This window comes from Cynara cardunculus (genome assembly GCF_001531365.2).
Source record: "Cynara cardunculus var. scolymus isolate 2C chromosome LG 8, CcrdV1, whole genome shotgun sequence".
Taxonomy (NCBI): domain Eukaryota; kingdom Viridiplantae; phylum Streptophyta; class Magnoliopsida; order Asterales; family Asteraceae; genus Cynara; species Cynara cardunculus.
Window position 1 is genome coordinate 22619323 of NC_037535.1, and position 22858 is coordinate 22642180.

At 34.6% G+C, this 22858-nt stretch overlaps 2 protein-coding genes across 4 annotated transcripts; one reads left to right on the forward strand and one right to left on the reverse strand.

The window, feature by feature from the left end:
- The first annotated feature begins 701 nt into the window (after positions 1-701).
- Positions 702-4137, forward strand: LOC112516535 (indole-3-glycerol phosphate synthase, chloroplastic). 3 transcript variants are annotated; one of them, XR_003069609.1, is made up of 11 exons: positions 702-946; positions 1121-1363; positions 1444-1620; positions 2338-2412; positions 2495-2539; positions 2742-2906; positions 3043-3121; positions 3227-3309; positions 3448-3516; positions 3584-3786; positions 3880-4137. XR_003069609.1 is itself a non-coding variant. In XM_025123621.1 (10 exons), the coding sequence occupies exons 1-10, from the start codon at positions 800-802 to the stop codon at positions 3680-3682; spliced, it is 1182 nt and encodes a 393-aa protein (XP_024979389.1). In that variant the 5' UTR covers positions 702-799; the 3' UTR covers positions 3683-4137. The 3 variants fall into 3 exon arrangements, 2 of the variants coding, with proteins under 2 accessions (XP_024979389.1, XP_024979390.1); XM_025123621.1 differs by having other exon boundaries at positions 3584-4137; XM_025123622.1 differs by having other exon boundaries at positions 733-946; positions 1124-1363; positions 3584-4137.
- Positions 4138-12058: 7921 nt separating this feature from the next.
- LOC112516590 (acetyl-CoA acetyltransferase, cytosolic 1) lies at positions 12059-17684 on the reverse strand. The gene is made up of 14 exons (XM_025123722.1): positions 17613-17684; positions 17168-17236; positions 16333-16431; positions 16048-16221; positions 15822-15927; positions 14819-14957; positions 14390-14467; positions 14242-14307; positions 13417-13502; positions 12942-13041; positions 12748-12858; positions 12636-12677; positions 12415-12501; positions 12059-12328 (listed from the first exon to the last, which is right to left on the reverse strand). The coding sequence occupies exons 2-14, from the start codon at positions 17214-17216 to the stop codon at positions 12239-12241; spliced, it is 1227 nt and encodes a 408-aa protein (XP_024979490.1). The 5' UTR covers positions 17217-17236; positions 17613-17684; the 3' UTR covers positions 12059-12238.
- Positions 17685-22858: the final 5174 nt, after the last annotated feature.

A 22858-nucleotide genomic window follows, 5' to 3' on the forward strand; every position in this document is an offset into this window, starting at 1 on the left:
TTTGATAAAATTTATTTAAATTAAGCCATTATATATTGCTTTGGATTCTAACTTTTTTTTATTGTATTCTTGTTAATTCTATAAAAATGTAATTGTAAATGTAAATATTGTATTATGCTCCAAACAAGCAAAAAAAACATATAACATAGAAGTGTGAACCGTGTAATTTGTGAGATCCAATATAAACCACAAATCTAAATATATTGTAAACATCAGATGGCTTAATAAGTATCACCAAGTAATCCATTGTGATTACAAGTGAACAAAAAAAAATATAGATCATTAAAAACATTTTGTAAGGACTTGGATACATATTGTGAACAAAATCAATAATCAAGTTTGAACATCCGTCAAGCATCTCCTGTGAATCCAAAACCAAAAATCTTATAGTATCACGATGTGAATCACTATCAAAATATAATATTTCGGTTAAACATTATGACCACCAATTTTTTTACACATTGTGATCACCTATTTTAGTAAACGCTTATCTGGTAAGAATTTACCGATCATGTAGCTTACCAGATAAACATGACAAGGATTAAAAATCTTATCTGATAAAAGTAATGACAAGGATCGAGAATCTTATCAGATAGCTAAGATAAATTATTGTATACGATACCATTTTAATGTCCAGGTGGTTGGATTTTGATAAATTTATCCCTAATTTAAGATATAAAATGGAAGTATTTATTTTGGTTGGGGATATTTGTGTTATGGATGAGAAGAATATCTGACCGTTGAAGATTATTGTATTGAGTTGGCTTCTTCCATGGCTGCAAAATTGAAGGTTTGAGCTATGGAGAGTTTGATGTGTTGTGATGTTTCTTTCAATTCCATTCCTTCTTCATCTCTCAATTACACATTCCCTCGTCCTCGATTCTTATCCTCCCTTCCTCTAATCAACAACCACAGACTCTCTCTTCCTATTCTGCGAGCTCAACAGGTACATTCTATTCAAAAATGGTGATATTGCTCATGTTTTTATAGTTTGATGGAGTGTTTTCGTAGATAAGTGGTGATGTCGCGTGTTTTCAGTGTCAATTTGTTTGCAATCGATAACCTAATTGATTTGGAATCCAAATCTGGTTATTTATGCTTAAATTGATGACTAATTTAGCAGTCTGAAGCTTCGGATGGATCCGCAATTGGCGATTCCAAAGTTGATACTACGGAATGGAAAGTTAGAAATTCACAAGATGAAATAGCTGCTACCCAAGGCATACGAATCAGAAGACGACCACCAACAGGACCTTCTTTGCATCATGTTGGTCCTTTTGAATTCCGGTTACAGAATGAAGGTAATACTCCTCGTAACATACTAGAGGAAATTGTATGGAACAAGGACGTAGAAGTTGCGCAGGTCTGCTTTTCCATTACTCTGCAACACAAGTTTTTGTAGTTCATTATCATGTCCCCTGCTAATTGAGGAACAATTTTCAGGTGAAAGGGAAAAAACCTCTATTTACATTGAAGAAAGCTATTGACAATGCTCCTCCGCCCAGAGACTTCATAGGAGCTCTTAAGGCATCATATACACGAACGGGAAGGCCTGCTCTAATTGCTGAAGTGAAAAAGGCTTCACCAAGTCAAGGAGTTCTAAGGGAAGATTTTGATCCTGTAAGTTGCCACTTTCAGTTCGGTACTGCTCTTCTATATGCATATCCAATGCCTAATCTAGGATCTGATTAAGAATCATCGAGTGAATAGTTTTATTAACGAATATATGGTTCCATGATATTGGGCATGAAGGTATATTTTCGGTCCATAAACTATGATCTGAAGTGTTTTCAAGTTCTCTATTGTAGACGAGTATATATGTAACTATAATAGTCAGAATTCCAAGGAAAAGATTATTGTTTGGTTGGTTTTCCATTAAGTCCTTTATAAAGCTGGCTGTGTGGATCAATCTGTCTATTTAGATTCAAAGGGTTTTTGTTTGAAAGAGTTTTTTCATAGATGGAAGGAGCATGTTTTTTAATTGGGAGGGGCAGTTATAGAAAAAAAAAACTTGGTTTTTTTGTATAAAGCTCCCCCTAAAAGCTAATAAGTTACTTTCCATATTACTAAGCCACTACCAAACAGTCATGTATAGCTCACTGAATAAGCTGTGAATCCTATTAAGCTCGTTAAGCTGTTAACAAAGAGGCCCTTATTGATGTTAGCATAACTAGAAAAAGTTCCGTTAGGGTTTAGGGTCTCTGAGGAAAGGATTGTGTCATAAAAATGAAGATTTCACATCAGTTCAAGGAAAGGTGAGATATAATGTGGCAGTAAATTGTGGACAATCTTTATTCTTCCTCTTCTTGTTAGTTATTTTTGAGTGGTTTTTGACAGGTTGAAATCGCAAAAGCCTATGAGAATGGTGGAGCAGCATGCATCAGTGTATTAACTGACCAAAAATATTTTCAGGTACAAGCTGTTGCATCTTTTGATTGATTATATGATCAATTTCAAGATTTGTGAACTTCTGATTTTCTGTTTCTCAACTTAGGGAAGCTTTGAAAATCTAGAGGCCATTCGGAATGCTGGAGTGACGGTATGAGCTTTTCTTGATTTTCTTTTTGAAGTATATAAATACTCACGTACACTCTTGAATCCTTGATCTCATGGGAACCTGAGCTCTACCAATAACCCGGATAAAACCGAGCAAATAGTCCTTTGGTTTCCTTGATTTTTTGCTGCAACTTTCCTTCAATATGATTCTATCGGCATTTGGGTCTGACACTGCTTAACTACAGTGCCCTTTATTATGCAAAGAATTCATCGTAGATGCATGGCAACTCTATTATGCTCGAGCAAAAGGTGCTGATGCTGTTTCATTAATCGCATCTATTTTACCAGATCTTGACATCAAATATATGACTAAGATTTGCAGAATGATCGGATTGGCCGTACTGGTGGAGGTTTGCATGTCACAAGTTTACAGTTTACATTTCATTTAAATCTGATCATAGTAGCATAACTAGTTCGTTCTTTATGTATCATTACATGAAATAACAAACCAATAACTAAACCTGTTTAGGGTTCTGTTGTTCTTAGGTACAAGATGAGAATGAAATGGATCGCATCCTTAAAATTGATGGGATCGAACTCATTGGTATCAATAATCGTAATCTTGGTAAGAAACTTTCAAGTTTTCGCACTCTTGAACCCCCCATAATGCTATCATCTTTCATTGTTTTCCCCTGGGCGTCTTTGTATATATTTCATGCCACGATTGCAGAAACGTTTGAGGTTGACATCAGTAACACAAAGAAGCTGCTTGAAGGCGAACGTGGTGAGAAGATTCGCCAAAAAGACATAACAGTAAGATGTGGTGCAACTATTTAGTTTCTTGTGAAATGAGGGATCGTTCATATTCTTGCAAAGATGCCCACCTCCTTACCTGCTAGGCTAAAGCAGACACTTTACGTTCAGATGATTTCTGATCTTTGAACTTGTCAGGTGGTCGGGGAGTCCGGATTGTTCACCCCTGCTGATGTTGCCTATGTACAAGAAGCTGGTGTGAAAGCAGTAAGTGATTCGATTATTTAGTGCCCGAAGTTGTTCATCTTTGATGTATACCGGATGTGTAATGCAGATCTTAGTTGGGGAGTCGATTGTGAAGCAAAAAGATCCCACAAAAGGTATCGAGGAACTTTTTGGAAAAGACATATCTGTCCCCACGGCTTTAGCCTAGCGTGCAAGAAGGTGGGCATCTTTACAGACACGTCTGCATTCAGTTGCCGAGATGGGGATCAAAGTTAGCCCTTCTGGCTGGCATTAAGCAGGTTTTTGAAGATGGTATATATATAAAGTTTTGTTTCATCTGTTTGCTTGCTTCCTATAGAATACTAGTTGGTCATGACCAACATCACTTGTAATGCTGAAATGCAGATTTATGTGGATGATATTTCGCAAACGGTCATCGTTCATTGTATTACAAATGGGAATTTCGCACTTGAGGTAACGCTAAATTCTATATGTACATTTTATCTTTTGAAACTTTTGGTGATTGTCGGTAACCATCCGTGTCTAAAGCACTAGAACGGTCCAGTTTGATATGCTATGTAACGAACTCAGTTTGGTTTTCTTTTAGCGTGTAATCAATACTGACCTTTTGAGAACCAATTCCGAGGTGGTATGTGGTTCGCTTATGTTCTATTTCCCTATTTTGCGTTTGTAAGTTCTTTTTGTCTTAGTTTTCATGTCGAAAATGAGTTTTAAAACATAATACAAGGTAGTAACTCATTGTCTCCGTTGAATTGTCCCAACGGAAAAGGCAACAAGGTCAAATCCGTACAGACCGGCCCTACATACCCTGAAACCGCGATTTATCTCAACAAAACCTTCGTTCATCAAATCATGGCCCCCATTCTTCAAGTCTTCATCGACAATTTGCTTTGCTTCGACATGAAATTGAGTAGAGATGACGATTTACATGCCTATAGCTATCAACTGGTTGAAAATTGATATATCTCAATCTAAAACCATAAGGGTGTGCCTGATTGGTTTGAGCATGGCTCCAAAGGTTAAAAGTACCAGGATGTCTCAGGTTCAAATCCAAGAAGGAATAAAAATTCCCTTCTGGCCACGGAGGTTCAAATGCGGTGACTTCGGGCTATCTGCAAAGCAGGTGATCGCCCTGAGATTAGTCGGCTCGCATAGCGGGTTGAATATCCAGGTTAATAAAAAAAAAGCTACAAAAGTTGACAAAGTCGTAATAAAAAGATCTATTCAAGTAAGGGTTTGAAACACCCACTTAGCCGTTTACTCAAACACTTACTTGGTAAACACTTACCGGTAAGATTCAACAGTATCACTTACCTTACAAGGTAAGATTTTAATTCATCAAAACAACATCATATGCAACAATTTATCCAGTAACCATTAACTGGGTAAGAGTCGTTACCCTCACTTACCAGGTAAGACTCGCTCCTCGCCATTTTTATCCGGTAAGGTAACATGACTTGATAAACACTTACCTTGTAAATGTTTGATAAACAACCCTTGTGTTTGCTAACGAGGGAAACTTAGAGAATTTGAAAACTAACTATTCACAAATTATTTTGAAACTCTTTATTTATAATAAATGAATTTATTTCTTAGAACTTTCTTAGTCTATTTAAAGTATAAATCAAATAACATTTTACTTATTTGATGATAAATACAAAAGTAAAGAAAAACATAGGGACCCGATTACAGGCTTAGTTACATTACAGTAACCGGTTACAAAGCCCCAATAGTGGTCGATCGCTTCATCAACCGGTTGCATGATCGATCCGATCCGTTACAGATCAGGCCCATTTATGGTTAGTTGGAACTTAAATGGTAATGCAGCTTTTAAGGTTACGATATCCATTTGAGTTAGGGGTGTTAATGGGTCAGGTTGGATTAGGTTCGGATTCAACCTATTTATTAAACAGGTTGAAAATCTCAACCCAACCTATTACTTAAATAGGTTGACAGCGGGTTGATCTGTTTACAATTTTCTTAACCCAACATGTTAAATAAATGGATTGAACCTGAATTGACCCATATAATTTTAAAATTTTAAATAAAAAAAGAACTAGACTATTTAATTTTTTTTGAATAAAACACAACCAATAATACAAACAAATTGTTCAAAGTTTGAATAAAACACAACCACAACAAATATATTGTTCAAAATAAGTTGAATTAGACTTTGGAGGCGATAATGGAGTAATGGACTAAAGGGTTTTCTTCGGGTTCATGATGATTAAGAGTAATGGAGGCGATTGGAATTTCATCTCACGATGGTAGGATTTTTAATTAAAAATAAAACAAAATTAAAAATTAGAATACTAGATATATATTAAGAATAAAATAAAATTATATTATATTTTAAATGGGTTGAAAACGGATCGAGAAATTCAACCCAACTCAACCCATTTATTTAAATGGGTTAGACGGATTGATCCATTTATTTAAATGACTTGAAAATCTCAACCCAAACTGCTAATTTTAAGTTGGGTATTTTTTTGCCACCCCTAGGTGGGTGACTAGTCTTTGGAGTCAAACCTAGACCTCTCCCTCATTCTGCAAAGACGTACCCACTAGGCTAAATCCGTGAAGATAAACGTACATCTACACTGCTTATCAGTGAGGTGGCATGTGACAGTTCCTAACATACGATCAATCAATTCACGAACTCATGCTTTCGTAAATCCATCCGACTATCCGCATGCTTTGTATTAGCATAACCGACAATCAGGTATATGGTATACCAACGAGACAAACAATACAGATTAACAATAATTAACGGCAACATGTTGAGGCATCCTACTAGATTACCATCAAGATCGTGATGAGTATATGCACACAAACAGCAGAAATTGTGCATTGAATCGGATAATACAGCAATCAGCGAAAACCACATTATTGACCCAAACTAACAAGAAATATGTAAAACAGAGAAGACACGCAACGGATATCATCATAAAAACACCAGCAGACGGAGATTCAGCAGGACCCTGAAAGATCTGGCCTCTTGGAAGATACGACGTACATATACAAATATCTATATATGGTTTTGACTTCAGTCCACAAGACAAATAACCGTCTTCCGTTATACACATATATATGTATATATAGTTTCATGCCTTGAAGCAGAACCATTTCTTCTGCACAGTAAAGTTTATTAGTTTCAATAGAATTAAGTACAGAATACATAAACCACTACCCAAAAGCAGAGCCAAGAAAACAGAGAGGGTAGTGATTTGAGGGGGTGACTACAAAGCCATAGGTAATCACATCAAATATGCCCCCAATCAAATTTAGGCATCTGGAAACTACCCCGCCCCCCAAGCCCCATTTTTGGATTCATTGATTTTCATTGGCAAATATCAAAAGATAAACTAACATTTAGGAAGAACCAGAACAAGCACTACAACAAAATCGGTTTTATATCACTCCAAATATGTCTACTAGCCCGTTTGTTAACAGCTTCATGAGCTTAATGAAAGTCGCAACTTATTTGGTCAGCTATACATGACTGTTTGGTAGTGGCTTAATGATATAGAAAGTGATTTATTCAGTGAACTTTTAAGAGGGAGCCTATGCAGAAAGCCAAGTTTTTTTCTTCCAAACCTGCCCCTCCCAATGAAAAACACTCTCCTTCCATTTATGAAAAAACCCTCCCAAGTCCGAAACAAAAACCTTCCAAATCTATCAAGACAGATTACTCTAGGCAGATAATTTTATTCATACAGGATTTAATGGAAAACCAACCAAACATCCCCTAAATGTCCTAATAGACTGCTTTTATAGAACTTAAGTTTATAGGATCAAACAATTGTGCGTCCTATATAAAAAGTTACAGGGAGTTCTATCAAGTTCTATAACTTGATGTAAGAGGAGAGTGTGGTGTCATTTGTTGGCCTGAGACTTTTGTAATTCTTATCGACATTTATTATAAGTGACCACCTTGATGCAATCTCTCTTTTGCAGGACATTGAAAAACCATTAAGAAAATGAGCTACTGATTTCATATCTTAAGCATGCAAATAAGATCACGGCTTACAGATTGAGGCTTTCCAAGAGTAGTGGCCCCAGGTTTACGGTGCGTGGAGTCACTTTTGGGTGGTGAATCTGCTGTTCCACCCGCCTTTTTCTCATTCCTAGCTTTGTTAAAAATAACTGTGAATCCCTCAGCTGATGCAGGGTCATTCACATCCCATTCACCAAATTTTGGCAGCGGCTGTCCTACTTCCTGTAAAAAAACATTATTGTAATTGCAACACGGGAAATCTACAATGATGTTTTAATATTTTCTCACAAGATGATATAATTCAGTTGTCCATACGTTCTCATACCCCTGTTTTTAAAATATTTTTAACTTTTTACGTTTGTGTTACATTGAAATTTGAAAACTTCATGTGGTAAAAAAGATCCCAAACTGCTATGTTGTTCGAGTATTTAATCAACGATTTATGTCATTGTCGTTATATAACTTACTTTTCACCTACTCATGATGTCATGGATTAATGAGAGTCCGACCATGTTTGGCCCGACAATTCAGCTGTTCATTAAACTTCTGCAAGTCAATAAAACGTCTGGGATTTAAAACATTGGTTTAAATGGGGTTTGATCCAGATGGATTTGGATCGATCCAAGTACATGATTCATCATCCATCTAAATGGATTGATCTATTAGATCATCAATTAGATCAGATGAGCACTTCTAATGATTCGTTGGTCCATATAAACAAATTACATCAGATTATATCATGATTAAAATCTGACCCATTAACAGCCCTAGTAGGAATAAGCTAAAATCCATTATTCATCCAGTCATCAAAAATACTGAAGTTTTAAGGATTATGATTCAATGTGGGTTCAGCATTACAAAACACGGTAACAAACAAATGAACCATGTTTTTCTTCTGTAAGGATTTTTTCCCCACAAAAGGTCAATGATGCACAGGTTTTGGAGTGAGAACTACATTCATAGTGATTGTGTGAGGTAAACCTGTTTGGTGGACGGAGTCATGTCCATCTTCCTAATAATTATTAACTTATGAAAGCAACTGATAAGTTGTTTGTTTCCACAAGTAAAGGTGAAACTCATAACATCAAACGATTATGCTGGTCAAGATTCATATTTCATAGCAAGCACACATGAGTAAATGTACCTTGTTCTAGTATAAACTGATATGTGAATGTAATTACAAGAACTCGTCAACAAAACCACTGTGAGGAACTTCATAACAGAGCAATATTGATGCTAGCATTGCTAATAGAGTTATAGTGCCAGTCTTCATCGTCGTTCAACCTCTATATTGTGGTTGGCTTTGATTGATCCATCCATTGACACTCATAGGACCTTAGGTTGCTATGTGATAAGGAAAAATAAGGCAGGTCCTAGTTACCAATAACCATTTGAGTAGTTATGAATTTGGTAAAACTTCATACTGAGATGAGTTTGACCAATAACCATTTCAGTTTGCGGCAAGAATGACAATCCCGATCCAAATATATGCAAGTTAAGTGCACAAACTAAAAATCCATCATAAGCCTATTAACACAGATTAGGCATATTATTGGGGGTGTAGATAAGAGCAAAAATATAGAGATATATTATAGGATGGTTTCCACTGAAAATTTTCAAAAACCATAAGATCAAAATGTAATGCTCACATCAATCAGACTAAGCAGTCATGCCTAGCTACATTTGAGATAACCAAAGCACCAAGACAAAAGCAATTTAACTGAAAAGCAAGGTTGCAAGAGAAAAGTAGAAATGGTAAGAAACTGTACAGAAGTGCACAAGGCCGCTATAGTTCAGAAGTGGAACTGTGTAGGTGAAATGTTGACAGAAGTGCATAAGGCTGTTTTAATGTGGAAGTGAAACTGTGTAGGTGAAATGTGGATAACAATCTCATAAACTGGTAGGATCCTGCATGAGAGACCACCATAACAGCAACAGAAACAGAGAGTTGTAACAGGTGGCCTCATTGGGCAGAGGTAGTGTAGCTCATCACCACAAGGTCATGTGTAAAGCAAAAAATTCTGGTACTGAGGAACATGCAGTGCTTGGGTACTGATAATGGAAGTGATACCTCCATCCTTAAGGAGACATCTTATTTCTCCAACCCCAAGTGATCCATACTAATACAAAAGAGAAACTTTCACCTGTGTACAAGAGAGAGTATGGTCTGTTGTCATGATTGCCTGGAAACTTTCAGGGAAGCAAAGACTTCTTTCATTTCTTCAATCCTTAAAGTGGTCGTCTCCTTGTAAGGGGTTTCGTTTGCTGGTTGGTTGATGGAGGGGAGGCTGTTACAAGTTGCATCTCTTGGTCCCTCTCATGTTCATACTCCCTAAAGTATGCCCCCTCCCAACCCCAAAAGAAGAAATATTCTTGCCACAGGACGACAACTCTGGCAATATTATCAGCGAAGCCATGACCATGGATAATGCTCTAAGTTGAATATCTTGTGTCAATATATGATCAAATCTTCCTCAAGGAATCGCACTGCTCTAAAAAACTAAACTAGAAGCACCATCTAGGTATGCATGCTAGGACAGGTAAAAAAGACTAAAGCTTTTCTGTGAACTATTGAGCATATGATTAGCATGGTAATTGATTTTAGTTAAGAGAAGCAACATATCAAATTTTGACTCAGTTAAGATTTACATAACCAATTGAGATTAAATCATTAGCTCTATCTCTACTCTCTGCCTACAGAAGAAAATGAGAAATTGTTCTTCCCTTTTTGCAGAGCAAAAGATAGAATCATATGTTCCTAAAGGTAGCCAGTCCACCAAGTAATTTCTTATAAGTAGATTCTATCATATGTTACTATCTACATCCAAGGAGGTAAATGCCTTTTTTCTCAATTTGAAAAGAGAGAAAATAAAAATTCTTGAGATTATATGTATTTGCTGAAAAAGGGAACTCCTTTTTATACATGTCATGTTCTTTATAAAGTTCCTAACAGAGTCATGCATTTACATCCTAACAAAGATGAACATGTTTCACAAGTAACTCTGCACTAAATTCTAGTGAATCAAATGTTGACTTGATCCAGAAGAAGGAAAAGCCTGCACAGCTGCACTAATCATATGCAAAACTAAAATTACACCCTTTTATGTTTACCAAGACCAAAAATTTTCCTGTTTGTGCAATTTTGTATGTTTTATCAGAAACTTTTTGATGACATATCCATTTTAAAGTCGACAATAGCACTGTTGATGCACTTTTTTGGAATGGCTGGAATCATAAGGATGAATATCATTCCATATATACAATCAATTTAATCCACAAAAAACGTGCAAGCCGTTAAAATATCGATATCTAGTTTAGTTCAACTAAAACCACCAGCAACAAAATATGATTCAATCGGGTACAAAGCAAACAAAATCACTTGAATATCATAATGAAATCAAACAACCATCAAAAACAACATTATCGATCAAATTACAATAACATAACAAAAAACGTGAATTGGAAATAAAAATGATCGAATCCATCAAACTAAATTGGAAAAAGGAAATTACCGCCATGATTCCGGCAGAGAGAAATATGTGAAGTAGCTGCAAAGTCGTCTGTAACTGGCCTTAGAGAATTGATTTGATTGAACGTGTTTGATTTTGAAGAATCTAAAACCTAACTATTCTTTTCCCCTTTCTGCATAGATGAAGAAAGCAGTAGGAAAGATGTACAGCTGGACGCTTGTGGGATGTCTAAATTAATTACTTCCATAAAATACAAATTTAGTCCCTGAATTATTCATAAACTTACAAGTTTAGTACCTTAAAGTTTTTTCTTTTAGGTCAATTACCAATGAGATGAAATAAATAACTATTTATTAAAATACATGTTTTAAAACATCATTTATCTTGTCAAATTTTGCAAACAACTGATCATTATATCCTGAAATAAATACAATAACGAGTTTAAAATGGTAAAGATTTAGAAGAGTCAAAATAGGTTATATTGACCTACTAATATTTCTTTCATAGACTTTTTTTATCATAAATACTTAATATATTAAATATATTTTTATTATAAATACTTATATATTAAATATGATTATAATAATGATTTGATTCTTCTAAATATGGAATGCTTGAATATACTTTTAGAGAAGATTCAAACCGGTTGATTTGTTTCTTATTTTAATTTTATCCATTTTAATTGTTAAGATAACTAAAAGACCCGTTTTCATGTAAATGAACTAAAATTGCTTACCGCAATAGAAATGAATTTTGGTTTGATTTATGTAGATACCAAACGAGGGTCGTAAACAAGAAGTTGGTATTTGCTGGTGGCAACGTTCATTTATTTTAACCACAAGCGTGGTGTCTGATTGGTTTAAGCTTGGCTCAAAGGTCAAAAATACCAGGAGATCTCAGGTTCAAATCCAAAAAGGAATCAAAATCCCCTTGTGGCCATGGAGGTTCAAATGCGGTGACTCCGGACTATCTGCAAAGCAGGTGATCGTCCTGGGATTAGTCGGCTCGCATAGCGGGTTGGATATCCAGGTTAATAAAAAAAAAAAGTTCATTTCTTTATTTGGGTTGGTATTTTGTGTTATATATTCTTCAGATATAGCAAAAGTGGAGTGCACGATTGATAAGCAACTGGCAAAACATATGCTTATTTATCTAAGTACACAATAACTTAATTTATTGCTAACCAAAACAAAGGGAGAAAAATTGATAACCAAAACAAAAGAAAGAAACAAAACACAAGCATGAGATTTTGGTGTGGTTAAGCAAGCGTTTAAGATTAAACAAGCTCTACGACAAAGGCTGATGCACCTCCTCCTCCATTGCACACACCTGCTGCTCCATATTTGCCGCCTTTCTGCTTCAAAACCTGCATCCATATCATTTGCCGCATTTTACATCATAAGAATCCCACATACCCGACAAATTTATGTGAAGAAATGTAAGCATACGTACCCCTAGTAGCGTGACCAATATACGGGCACCACTGCAACCTAGAGGATGTCCCAGTGACACACCGCCACCATGTACATTAAGTTTTGCCTGCAAAATACACCCAAAAGCTTCTTAATGCAACATTATACACCTTTTGGCCACCAATCAAGCAACATGGTATCTGTGATTCATGGATGCTTTTTTTCGTGACTGTATGTGGATGTTTGGAGGGGAGAACTTACGGGGTCCAAGTCAAGCAGTTTTTGGTTTGCAAGAGCGACAACCTGCAGTTGCCACAAGAAAGAATAAGATTTGAAAACAGGAGGATATATAAGTTAAAGTGGGAATGCTTACTGCAAATGCTTCATTAATTTCATAGAAATCTATTTGAGAAGCCTCCAATCCAGCTCTTGAAATAGCCTTGGGTATAGCAAGGGCTGGAGAAGTTGTAAACAACTCAGGTGCCTGCAAGGTCAGTTGATCCATCTCATGACTGCTACTTTTAGAATTTGATAAATCTCAATATTGTCTTCGGCATAATCACATACCTGTTCGGCATCAGCATATCCTGCAACCTTAGCAATCACATGCAACCCAAGCTCAATGGCCTTCTCCCCACTAACCAACACAAGTGCAGCAGCACCATCACTGTGACATAAAAAGGTTCCTCCTTAGCAGAAATGTGGCAAATATTTATGGAAGACATGCCAGGAACAAAGCAAATACCACTATGCAATATTAACTTTTCATTAATTTAAAATTGCTTAGATTAAATGTAAGTATGAATGGAGTTAAGATAGAAACCAAAGGACAGTAATAGTGTATTTAAGATTCATTGTCATCTATTTTATACTGAAATAAGAAGTCTTCTAGCTACACAATGATTTTAAACGTTCAGGCATCAGGTCAAGCAATTTGCTACTGAATGCATTCCATTTTACATTAGATTTTTAAGTGTTCGTTTCAACAAAAAAATTTAACAAAAGAAACTTAACTACAAAGGATGAGTGAATTATGGCTTACTTGATACCAGAGGAATTGCCAGCAGTGACACTACCACCATTCTCCTTGAAAGCTGGTCGAAGCTTCCTCAATTTAGCAGGATCAAACTGAAGAACAAAACAATGAATTCTGAGTGATTGAGGTTAGGAAGCAAAAAGTTGTGAAGGAACAAATATTAAAGCAGGAAAAAGGTAAAAGAAGGATGCAGATTCACATCTCTACTACTTCAAAGTTCAAACTGAGGCCATGTCAACTAGGGAATCCCCAAATCCAGAGTTGTTAAACCACAAGGGTGGTGCCTGATTGGTTTGAGCTTGGCTCCAAAGGTCAAAAGTGCCTGGAGGTCCCAGGTTCAATTCCAAGGAGAATAAAAATCCCCTTGTGGCCATGGAGGTTCAAATGTGGTGACTCCGGGCTATCCGCAAAGTAGGTTGTTGCCCTGGGATTAGTCGGCTCGCATAGCGGGTTAGATATCCAGGTTAATAAAAAAAAAATCCAGAGTTGTTTATTTAAAGATATCAGGTTTTTAGAATCGTAAAGTACCCACTTAAAATTATGAATTATTTCCTTCATATTTTCCAGATAATAAAACAAATCGTAAAAATATCCAATATTTTCGAGAAGTGAAATCCACATGCCAAATTTGAAATAAGAAGAAAGAACTTTTAAGGCTTTAAGCACATGCAAGTCAAGAGCTGTAGGTTAATTTTTATTCCAGTTTCATTATGATTATAATTAGTATTATCAGATATGAATGAATAATAACTTCAACCACAAAAGGCAGCTCAAATAGATCACGTGCCTACACGTGACATCAGCATATATGACATCATTACAACAGTTCACCTTTCCCAAATCGTCATCGTTGTCGACAATTGTTGATGGTCTTCCTCTTGGGCCAGGAACTTCAACCTGTACAGTTTCATATATGGCCATTAGCACAAGAGTCAAAATGGGATTGGCGTCTAATTTCTAGCAAAAGTTGCAATCTTACAGGCGTGATTTCCCATGCAAAGGCACCACTATCTCGGGCAGCAATACCACGCTCAAAACTTTGGATAGCATAGTCATCCTACATGGATCAGTTAGCAATGTCATACGTTAATGAACACAATCAATCATAAATGTTTTTAACTATCAGATTAGTAGTACGAAAAAATTGAAAGACAAAACAATCAAGCTGCAAAGCTAAAGCTTAGTTTCTAAAAACATGAAAATATGCAGACCTAGTATCTTTTCAACATTACTTTCTACAACTTATGCAGACAAATGGAATCCATTACGAGGTACAGTAGGAAGTCCTGGAATTGTCGAGGTAGAAGAATTGGACTTGAAAAAATATATAAATACTTAGTTTTGCATTCTCTTTTCCCACTCCATCATAAAGAACATAAGAACGGAAAAAGCTCCAAACTTTTTGTACCTGTTGCTCTCTTGTAAATCCATGCATATCAGCGCAAATTTCAGCACAGTTTCCCATCTTAAAATCATTGAAAACATCCCACAACCCGTCTTTCAGCATTCCATCAACAAGAGTGTCGTGTCCAAATTTAGATCCTTTCCTGCAATTCAAAAACAGTTTCACCTTGTTTGGTAAGCCCTTGCTAGAATTATCAACTAAATCGTGCATTCTGAAGAAAAACAATTATAAACCTGCAGAGAACTTCTAACTTGAAGGATTATATAGGAAGTTAGGAAGTAATAGGCGAAGCTACAGAGCAGTGGAAATGTGTGATTATGGGGGGGGATTTAGCACATCATAGGAAATCAGAAACCAGTGCCTGAAAAAATGTTCCCCTTCATTCCAAACTAGGTGATTGTGTTCATGTGACTTTGCACATGTCAAAAGAGTGAGATACTATCTTAGTTTCCAGTTCACCGCATCATATGGTGACCCTGCCACTAAAAGCAGCAAAAAAGGATGAGCGCTTAAATGGAACATTGTTTGAGGGAATATTGAATGCCTAAATTGATGTTTAAGCAGTATCATAGTTTGACAAACCATCATGTAGATACAAAGCAAAATCACTTGTATTCCTTAATGGGGAAGGGACTTCTCAGCGTTTGAAAAAACATCAACACATTCCCACATCTCATAATGTGCTTTCACAGAACAGATTAAGGTTCTATTCTATTGGATAAAAGCCAAAACAATGAAGATAATGATAATGACAATGATGATGGAAAATAGTATTGAGGTAACAGAGTTGTTAAATAGTGTTTAGGGAAGAGCCTTCCCACACAAGCACCATGCAGCGAGAAGTACTGAATTCTGCGCTTGTAGGGAGGCTTGTTCATTTGACACTGTTGATCATGTGAAATTCCTCAAACACTGGTAACAGTAATAACAATAATTTCTAAAAGTAGACAAAGCTCTTGTCAAGTTATATAGAAGTCATGAGTACAAGGATTAAAGGTAATATTACCTTGCTTCGGAAATGTATTTGGGGACATTAGACATGCTTTCCATACCACCAGCCACAACTATGTCATTTATGCCCAACTGGATGCTCTGTGCTGCCAACATGGTTGCTGCAATTACCAAAAAAGATATGCTATTATTGCCCATGGAGTTTTCCTCACTTCAATCTCATAATTAGCAAATGGTCAATTGAAAATTGCATTGTACAGTAACAAAAATAACTGACACACCTTTCATCCCTGATGCACAAACTTTGTTAACAGAGGTGCTGACCACTGTATTAGGAATTCCTGCGCCTAATGCTGCTTGCCTGGCAGGACCCTGCCCCAAATTTGCACCAAGAACATTTCCGAAATATACTTCTTGTACAAGTGATGGATCAACATTTGCCCTCTTTAGAGCACCTACAGTTTTGCATGAAAAGCAATTAAAGAAAAGAGAAAAAATAGAAGTGTGTGTGCCCATTAGACAATATAACATCGACCAAATCTCATAAACAATGACAGGAAACTTACTTTCAATTGCTATGGATCCAAGTTTGGTGGCTGGTAAGGATGAAAGGGAACCAAGAAACCCACCGAGTGGTGTGCGTGCAACACCAACAATACAGACATCTGTAATGTGAACCAAGAATCGTGTACGTTACACGAAACCATGTGAGTTATGAGAGATCATTAGATTGTTCAAGTAAGTTGCAAGTAACTCCTATCACGGCATTTGAGAAAATGAAAGACCCAAACAACAGACCATATACACCCTTGGTCCTAAAAAAGGAGCAACATTTTCATCTTTTCATCTCAAACCTAGTACTTTCCAAATAAGAGGTTGATATGGAGTAGAGATTTTGTAACCAACAATTTTCAATTTATTATCACTTTGTTATAAACTTTAACTTAGTTACTGATCTACTTTCAAGTTGAATAATGAACTATATATTCAAACATATAACATCGATGATTTCCTGTGTTAAATGCTTAGCCTTTAATTGCAATACAAGGTTTAGCGACACTGAATATAGCAGGTAGGGGAGGGAGGAGCTCATACAGTATCTTAGACCACTTACTACTGACTACTTCCAACAGTCAGAGGTATGGGTACATCAAAGTTTTCCACTGCTGATATTACAACTATAACCCACAAAAAGAATACAACACAAAAATGGATCTACACACCAAAACTCGAGCCCAATATTATAGTTTAAAATATAAAGAATGACAAATCAGATGCTAGAGTTAATATTTTATTGTTCTTTTTCTGAGAAAAATAGAATATCTTCTTGAATCAATAAAATAAAATATTCCATAGTACAACAACTCCAAGAAAAACATACATGCAGCAGTATTAAAATACCTCTAGGTTTTATCGAATCTGAACCATTTGTTGCTGCAGCTGGAGCCATGATGATATGTAATCGGATCTCTGTTTTTCGTTTACATTGAACTAATTAGATTCAAGTTAATTAAGAAACAATAAACAAAATCAAAGATAAAATTATAGCAACAACACATGCAATGCACTCGCCATCGAGTCAACTATACAATTTTGACCATTCTACTCGTCAATCAACAAAAAGATCAAACAGCACACGCAATCATGAATCATGATATCTATAACATGAAATGTCTGTGATCCGATATACAAACGTAGCTAGCTGATCAAACCAAACCAAAGCAACCAAAATCACAAAGCAATCCGACACTAGATCCACATAGAAACAATCGAATTGAAGGGATTTTTGATATGAAAACAGGGAGCAGATGAAGTTTCTACAAGAGTTGAAGCAATTCAATAATACCTTAGGATTTGAGAGTGCTCTGAAAGACTGCAAGTGAGAGCCGTTGTGAAGGAAGGAGGGATGTTACTGGGAAATGAGAGTGAAGAGGCTTATATGTAGAAAAAGAGGTAGGCGGTAGAGGATCGCAGCCTGCCCACCTTAATATTTTAATATTAAATAAATAACCCAACCTTATTGACTTGTTGACCAGTGACAACACTCCCAATTTGACCCGATACGATTCGGCAGTTAAAAACCAAAAGCACTACACCTTTCTATTTTGAATAGTAAAAGTTTTTTTTTTTTTTTTCTCAGTGGATGAACATGGTAAGGATTAAAAATCTTATTCGGTAAGAGCGATAATAAGGATGAAAAAGTCTTATCCAGTAAGTGAGGGTGACGACTCTCACTTGAATAAACGCTTACCAGACAAATTGTTGCATATGATATTTTTTGATGTACTACAATCTTACCCAATAAAATAAATTATAGTGTTGACTTCTAACGTTAAGCACTTATCGGGTAAACGGCTCCTTACTTACATATTTTTTAACTTAAAATAATTTAAAGTAAAAAAACCTAACCCGTCAACCCGACGATGGGGCGGTGAGGGATGGAAAGGGGAGCCATCACGTTAAGTAGCGAGGGTTTTAAACGGTAAAACTGATTTAAGTCTTTTTTCTATTTTAATTTTTTTTCTAATTGGTTATAAGTAGTTTTTTGAATTAAAAGAATGTAAATTAACCAATTTATAAAAGTACGATAATTTATTTATTTAAAATAATAAATTAAAATTCATAGACTTAATATTTTTGGAAATACGAAGAAAAGAAAATCAAAATAAGGAAATAGGTTGGATATTTTTTTTATTTTTAGTAAACTACATTTTTGGTCCTTGTGGTTTTACACAAAACTATGAATAGCTCCCTAAACTTTATTAAATATAATAATGGTCATTATAGTTTGCATTTTGTTTTGAAAGTGGTCCCTTATACTAACTATGTTAAATTATTCATTAAATGAAGGGTATCTTTTATTTTGTTGTCTTTATTTAACTAAAAAGAGTTGGGTACAAGTATGAAAAGCTTGTATACAAGTGAATTATATTTTTTTTTAAATAAAAGCGTTCTCCTTCCCCCCCCCCCCTTTGATATGACTTCTTCGACACTCCATTCCCTTTTCTCCAGCCATATTTTATTACGGGTGAATAGATATACTTCATCACACAAGGATGCAAACCATTAACCTGGGCATATGGTACCATTTATTCACTTGTAATAGATAGATTTCATAGTTTGTGTTCATGTAAAGTTTTTAATTCTTATATTGATCGAAGTTAGGGATTCAGAGTGAAAGAGGGTAGGTTTCAACACAAAAAACAAGAAACAATAAAAGTTAGAAACTCACGTTGAAAGGGAGAGGTCAAAGTTAGAGTTTCACGGTATAGGGTTTGGGTTGTAGCATAGATGACTTCAATTTGTATTATAAAACATACAATTTTGTATTTCCTCACATATGGATTTCTAAACCCTTGCAAACCAAATCTAAATAAATAAATAAAAAAACCCAAATCTAATACAAATATTGAATTTGGAAACCTAAGAAAAAGGGTATTGGAAACCGAAAGATGAAAAACGAAAATCAAAGTTTTGTGAGGTCGCTAGAGACTAGAAAGTGGAGGGGTGTCGATGATGGAAAAAGGGACCGGGTGGCCAGGGTCACATAAGAACAATGTGTGTGTGTGTGCGCGCGCGCGCGCACGCGCACATGCGTATGTGTATATGTGTGTGTGCGGTCATGAGAAAAAAGAAGAAGAAATATGCTAGAGATTTGGAGAAGATCAAGTAGTTGAGGTTCAATCTACGGTAATCTATTGTTTCCTTTTTGCTTCCTCTTCATTTGGTGATGTGTAGTCTTGAGGTGAGGGTTATATGTTTTGGGTAAATGTTCTAAAAGTTGGAAAATCGGTTTCTTATTGATGATTGTTATTTGGAGTGTGTATTCTACTCTCTTTTAAGTTCCTATAACTTTGGGGCAGACTTTGGGTCAAAAACCCCATGGTTGTTTGAGATTTTACTAATTTTTTATGGAATCCGTTAATCCTATGGATTGATTGGTTTAGTTCCCTTTAAGGGTGAGTTTGTATGCGTTTAGTATAAATTTCTAATCCTTAGTTGTTGTGAGAATCGATGATTTATGAGAATGGAGTTGGATTTTTCGAGCAAAGGAAAAACGCATGTGAAACAGTGACTTACGCGGGTAGCGCCACAACTAGATTGCACGCCAAACCGCTCAAGTTATTGTTTCTCCAGATTTGTATTTTGTGTGAAGGGCACTTTAGGGACGATGCCTTGGACCTTCTCTTGGGGGATTAGTAATTACTCATTTAGAGATACATTGGGAGTGTTAACTCATAGTTTGGGTGACCCAGTTCAGGTGTTCGGTTGGTGTGATCCTAGCTTAAGGAGTATACTACTAAGCTTGGACTACAGGTGAGTTCCTCTCGTTTTTTTGACAACCATATATTTACCATTTATGTAATCATTATTGATTTTATTTTCTTAGTGTGCTTCAAATATTTGAAAATTGGTTTATGGTTATTTGTGAGTATTAGTTTGAGCGTGCATATTGATGTTTTGAAATCCGAGAAGTGTGTACCAGATCAAGGCACATGAATTCGTTTCATATAGCTTGTATAAAGGGCAAGTGTGTGTGTGTGTGTGTTCCACCATTGCAATAGGTATTGGTGTTTATGCTTTGGAATGTGTACATTACTGTTTTCATTGAAGTCTTATACTGAAATGTGTCATCTTACTCATGTGCTAGAGGAAATTCACTAATGGTTTTAGGATAAGAGATTGTTTTCATAACAAAATGCAAATTATAGTAGCTATTTATGTAGATATGGAAATTTAAGAGCGTTGTTTGTAATTATGTGTAAACTACAAGGACCAAAATTGTAGTTTACTCTTATTTTATATTTTTATTATACTTTTCTATATAACCCGTGGGAGGCTAATTGCAATTTACATATCTATCATTTGCTAAAGTCCACCCTTACCCTTATTCTATAATTTGTTTTTTTTTTAATATTATTTTTATTTTTATTATATTACGAAGATATACTAAATGACAAAGATACACTTTATACACTTTTTTACCCCTCATCTCCTTACATGCACTCATCCCCTCACATACACTCACCCTTTCACAACCAATTTGTTTTTAAATTATAATTTTAAATTTACACTTTATACCCCATATAATTAGTTAATTAATTTACTTTACGTTCTTTATTTTTAAATGTTTCATTTTAAACCTTTATTGAATTAATATATATAATCGTACATCAATTAAAACATATTTAAAAAATACATTTTTATTTTAACAAGTTATACCATTATAATCGTCTCTTTAATATTGAATAGTTTTTGACTTAATTATATTATTATATATTATATATACTGTGAATAATATTTTTAATATTTATGATTTATACATTTATAATTATATATATATATATATATATATACTATATATTTTGGGGTTATGCTGTCCAAATTGCACTATATAATATGTTCTGAATTAATATGTTCTTGGGTTTTTTTGATATATATATATATATACATATACATGTATTAATTCAACCTTAATATGAGTTTCTGGACAAGAAATAGGGTAAACAATTGAAATTTCATTCTAAAACTCATATTTTTTGGTCTTTTCATGGCTTATGATCTGTTAAATTTGTAATTTTTTTTATTGGTTTTGATTGTTTATCTTAAAACTCAAGTTTCTTGGTTCTTTGCTCTTGGTGTAAATCGAACACATTTGTGGAGTCGTTTAAATATATTGGATTTTAAACTGTCATACAATTATTTTCATCGATAGTCTGTAATTGGAACCATAACTCTTATTTATTCAAATTGTATTAATATGTTAAGACCAAGTGTAACATATATCATCGTTAAATCTTATCTTATAAAACCAATGAAACTTCAAAATCGTTAAAATTCATAGCTCATTCCGCATTGCGCGGGTACACAACTAGTTTTTTTAATATGAAAATTCATTTATTTCTACAGGGTTATTTAATACATTTAATTAAGGTACTTATTTAAGATTTTTTTTTAATTTTCAAGATTTAACTATTTAAGCGTGATTTAGTTTTTTTATACAAAATATTTTTTTTATTGAAGTAATTTATTTAAGATTTTTTTTACAATTTCGGTCAAAGATCACATGTGTTATCCACACCTAATCGACGCCATTTTTCAAAAAAGTCGATATTTTGTTAAAATTTCAGATTTGATATTAATCATTTTAAATTTTAGTGGGAAAAAAATGTAAGTCATCCACGACATCATATCTTATATTTGTAGATTATGAATTACTTTTTGAATCGTATGTTATGTTATACATATTATATGTGTTATGCCACATATCATATATGATTATGGTGCCGTTTACTAAACACTTACCCAGGTAAGTGCTTATCAAGTTACTTTACTTTACCGGATACCGGTAAGAGCGAAGGCAAGAATCGAAAGTTTTACCCGGTAAGTGAGGACAATGATTCTTACCATGGTTAGCGCTTACTGGGATAAATTGTTGCATACGATACGTTTTAGTAAATAAAATCTTACCCGGTAAGTAAGCGATAGTGTTGAATTATAACGGTAAATACTTACCGAATAAGTGTTTAGGTAAACGGCCCCTATGTTTCCATTATTTTTTATTTTTCCATGTTAAATTTGAGTCACTATTTTTCAGACTTTGAAACACATGTGATTAAGAAAAAGATTTAAAAAATTGAAAAAAAATTAATTAATGGTGAACCACATACGATTTCGATGAAAATTACAATTTTTTCTAAAAAATATTGAGTTAAATAAAAAATAAAAATCAAATTACGCTTATTTTAAATTCCTTAAATAAATATTAATCGCATTTAAAACAACAAAAATGATAAAAGGAAAATTCTTAAATAACTCTAATCTATACTATATTATAAAGCATTTGACAAAAACTCTTAAAAACCATTTTTATGCATAAAGTATTGTATATTGATACATATTACTTAAAATTCAAGATTACAAGTAAATTATGCATTCAGTACAACTTTTTAAATCTCAATGTTTGAATTCGTGTAACTAACTACGGATAAACATAATCAAATAGAGGATAAACATTTCATTTAAAATATAAAAAATTTAAAATATAATGTTTATAAAACTCATCATTGCTGTCTGTCGAAGTGTTATTTT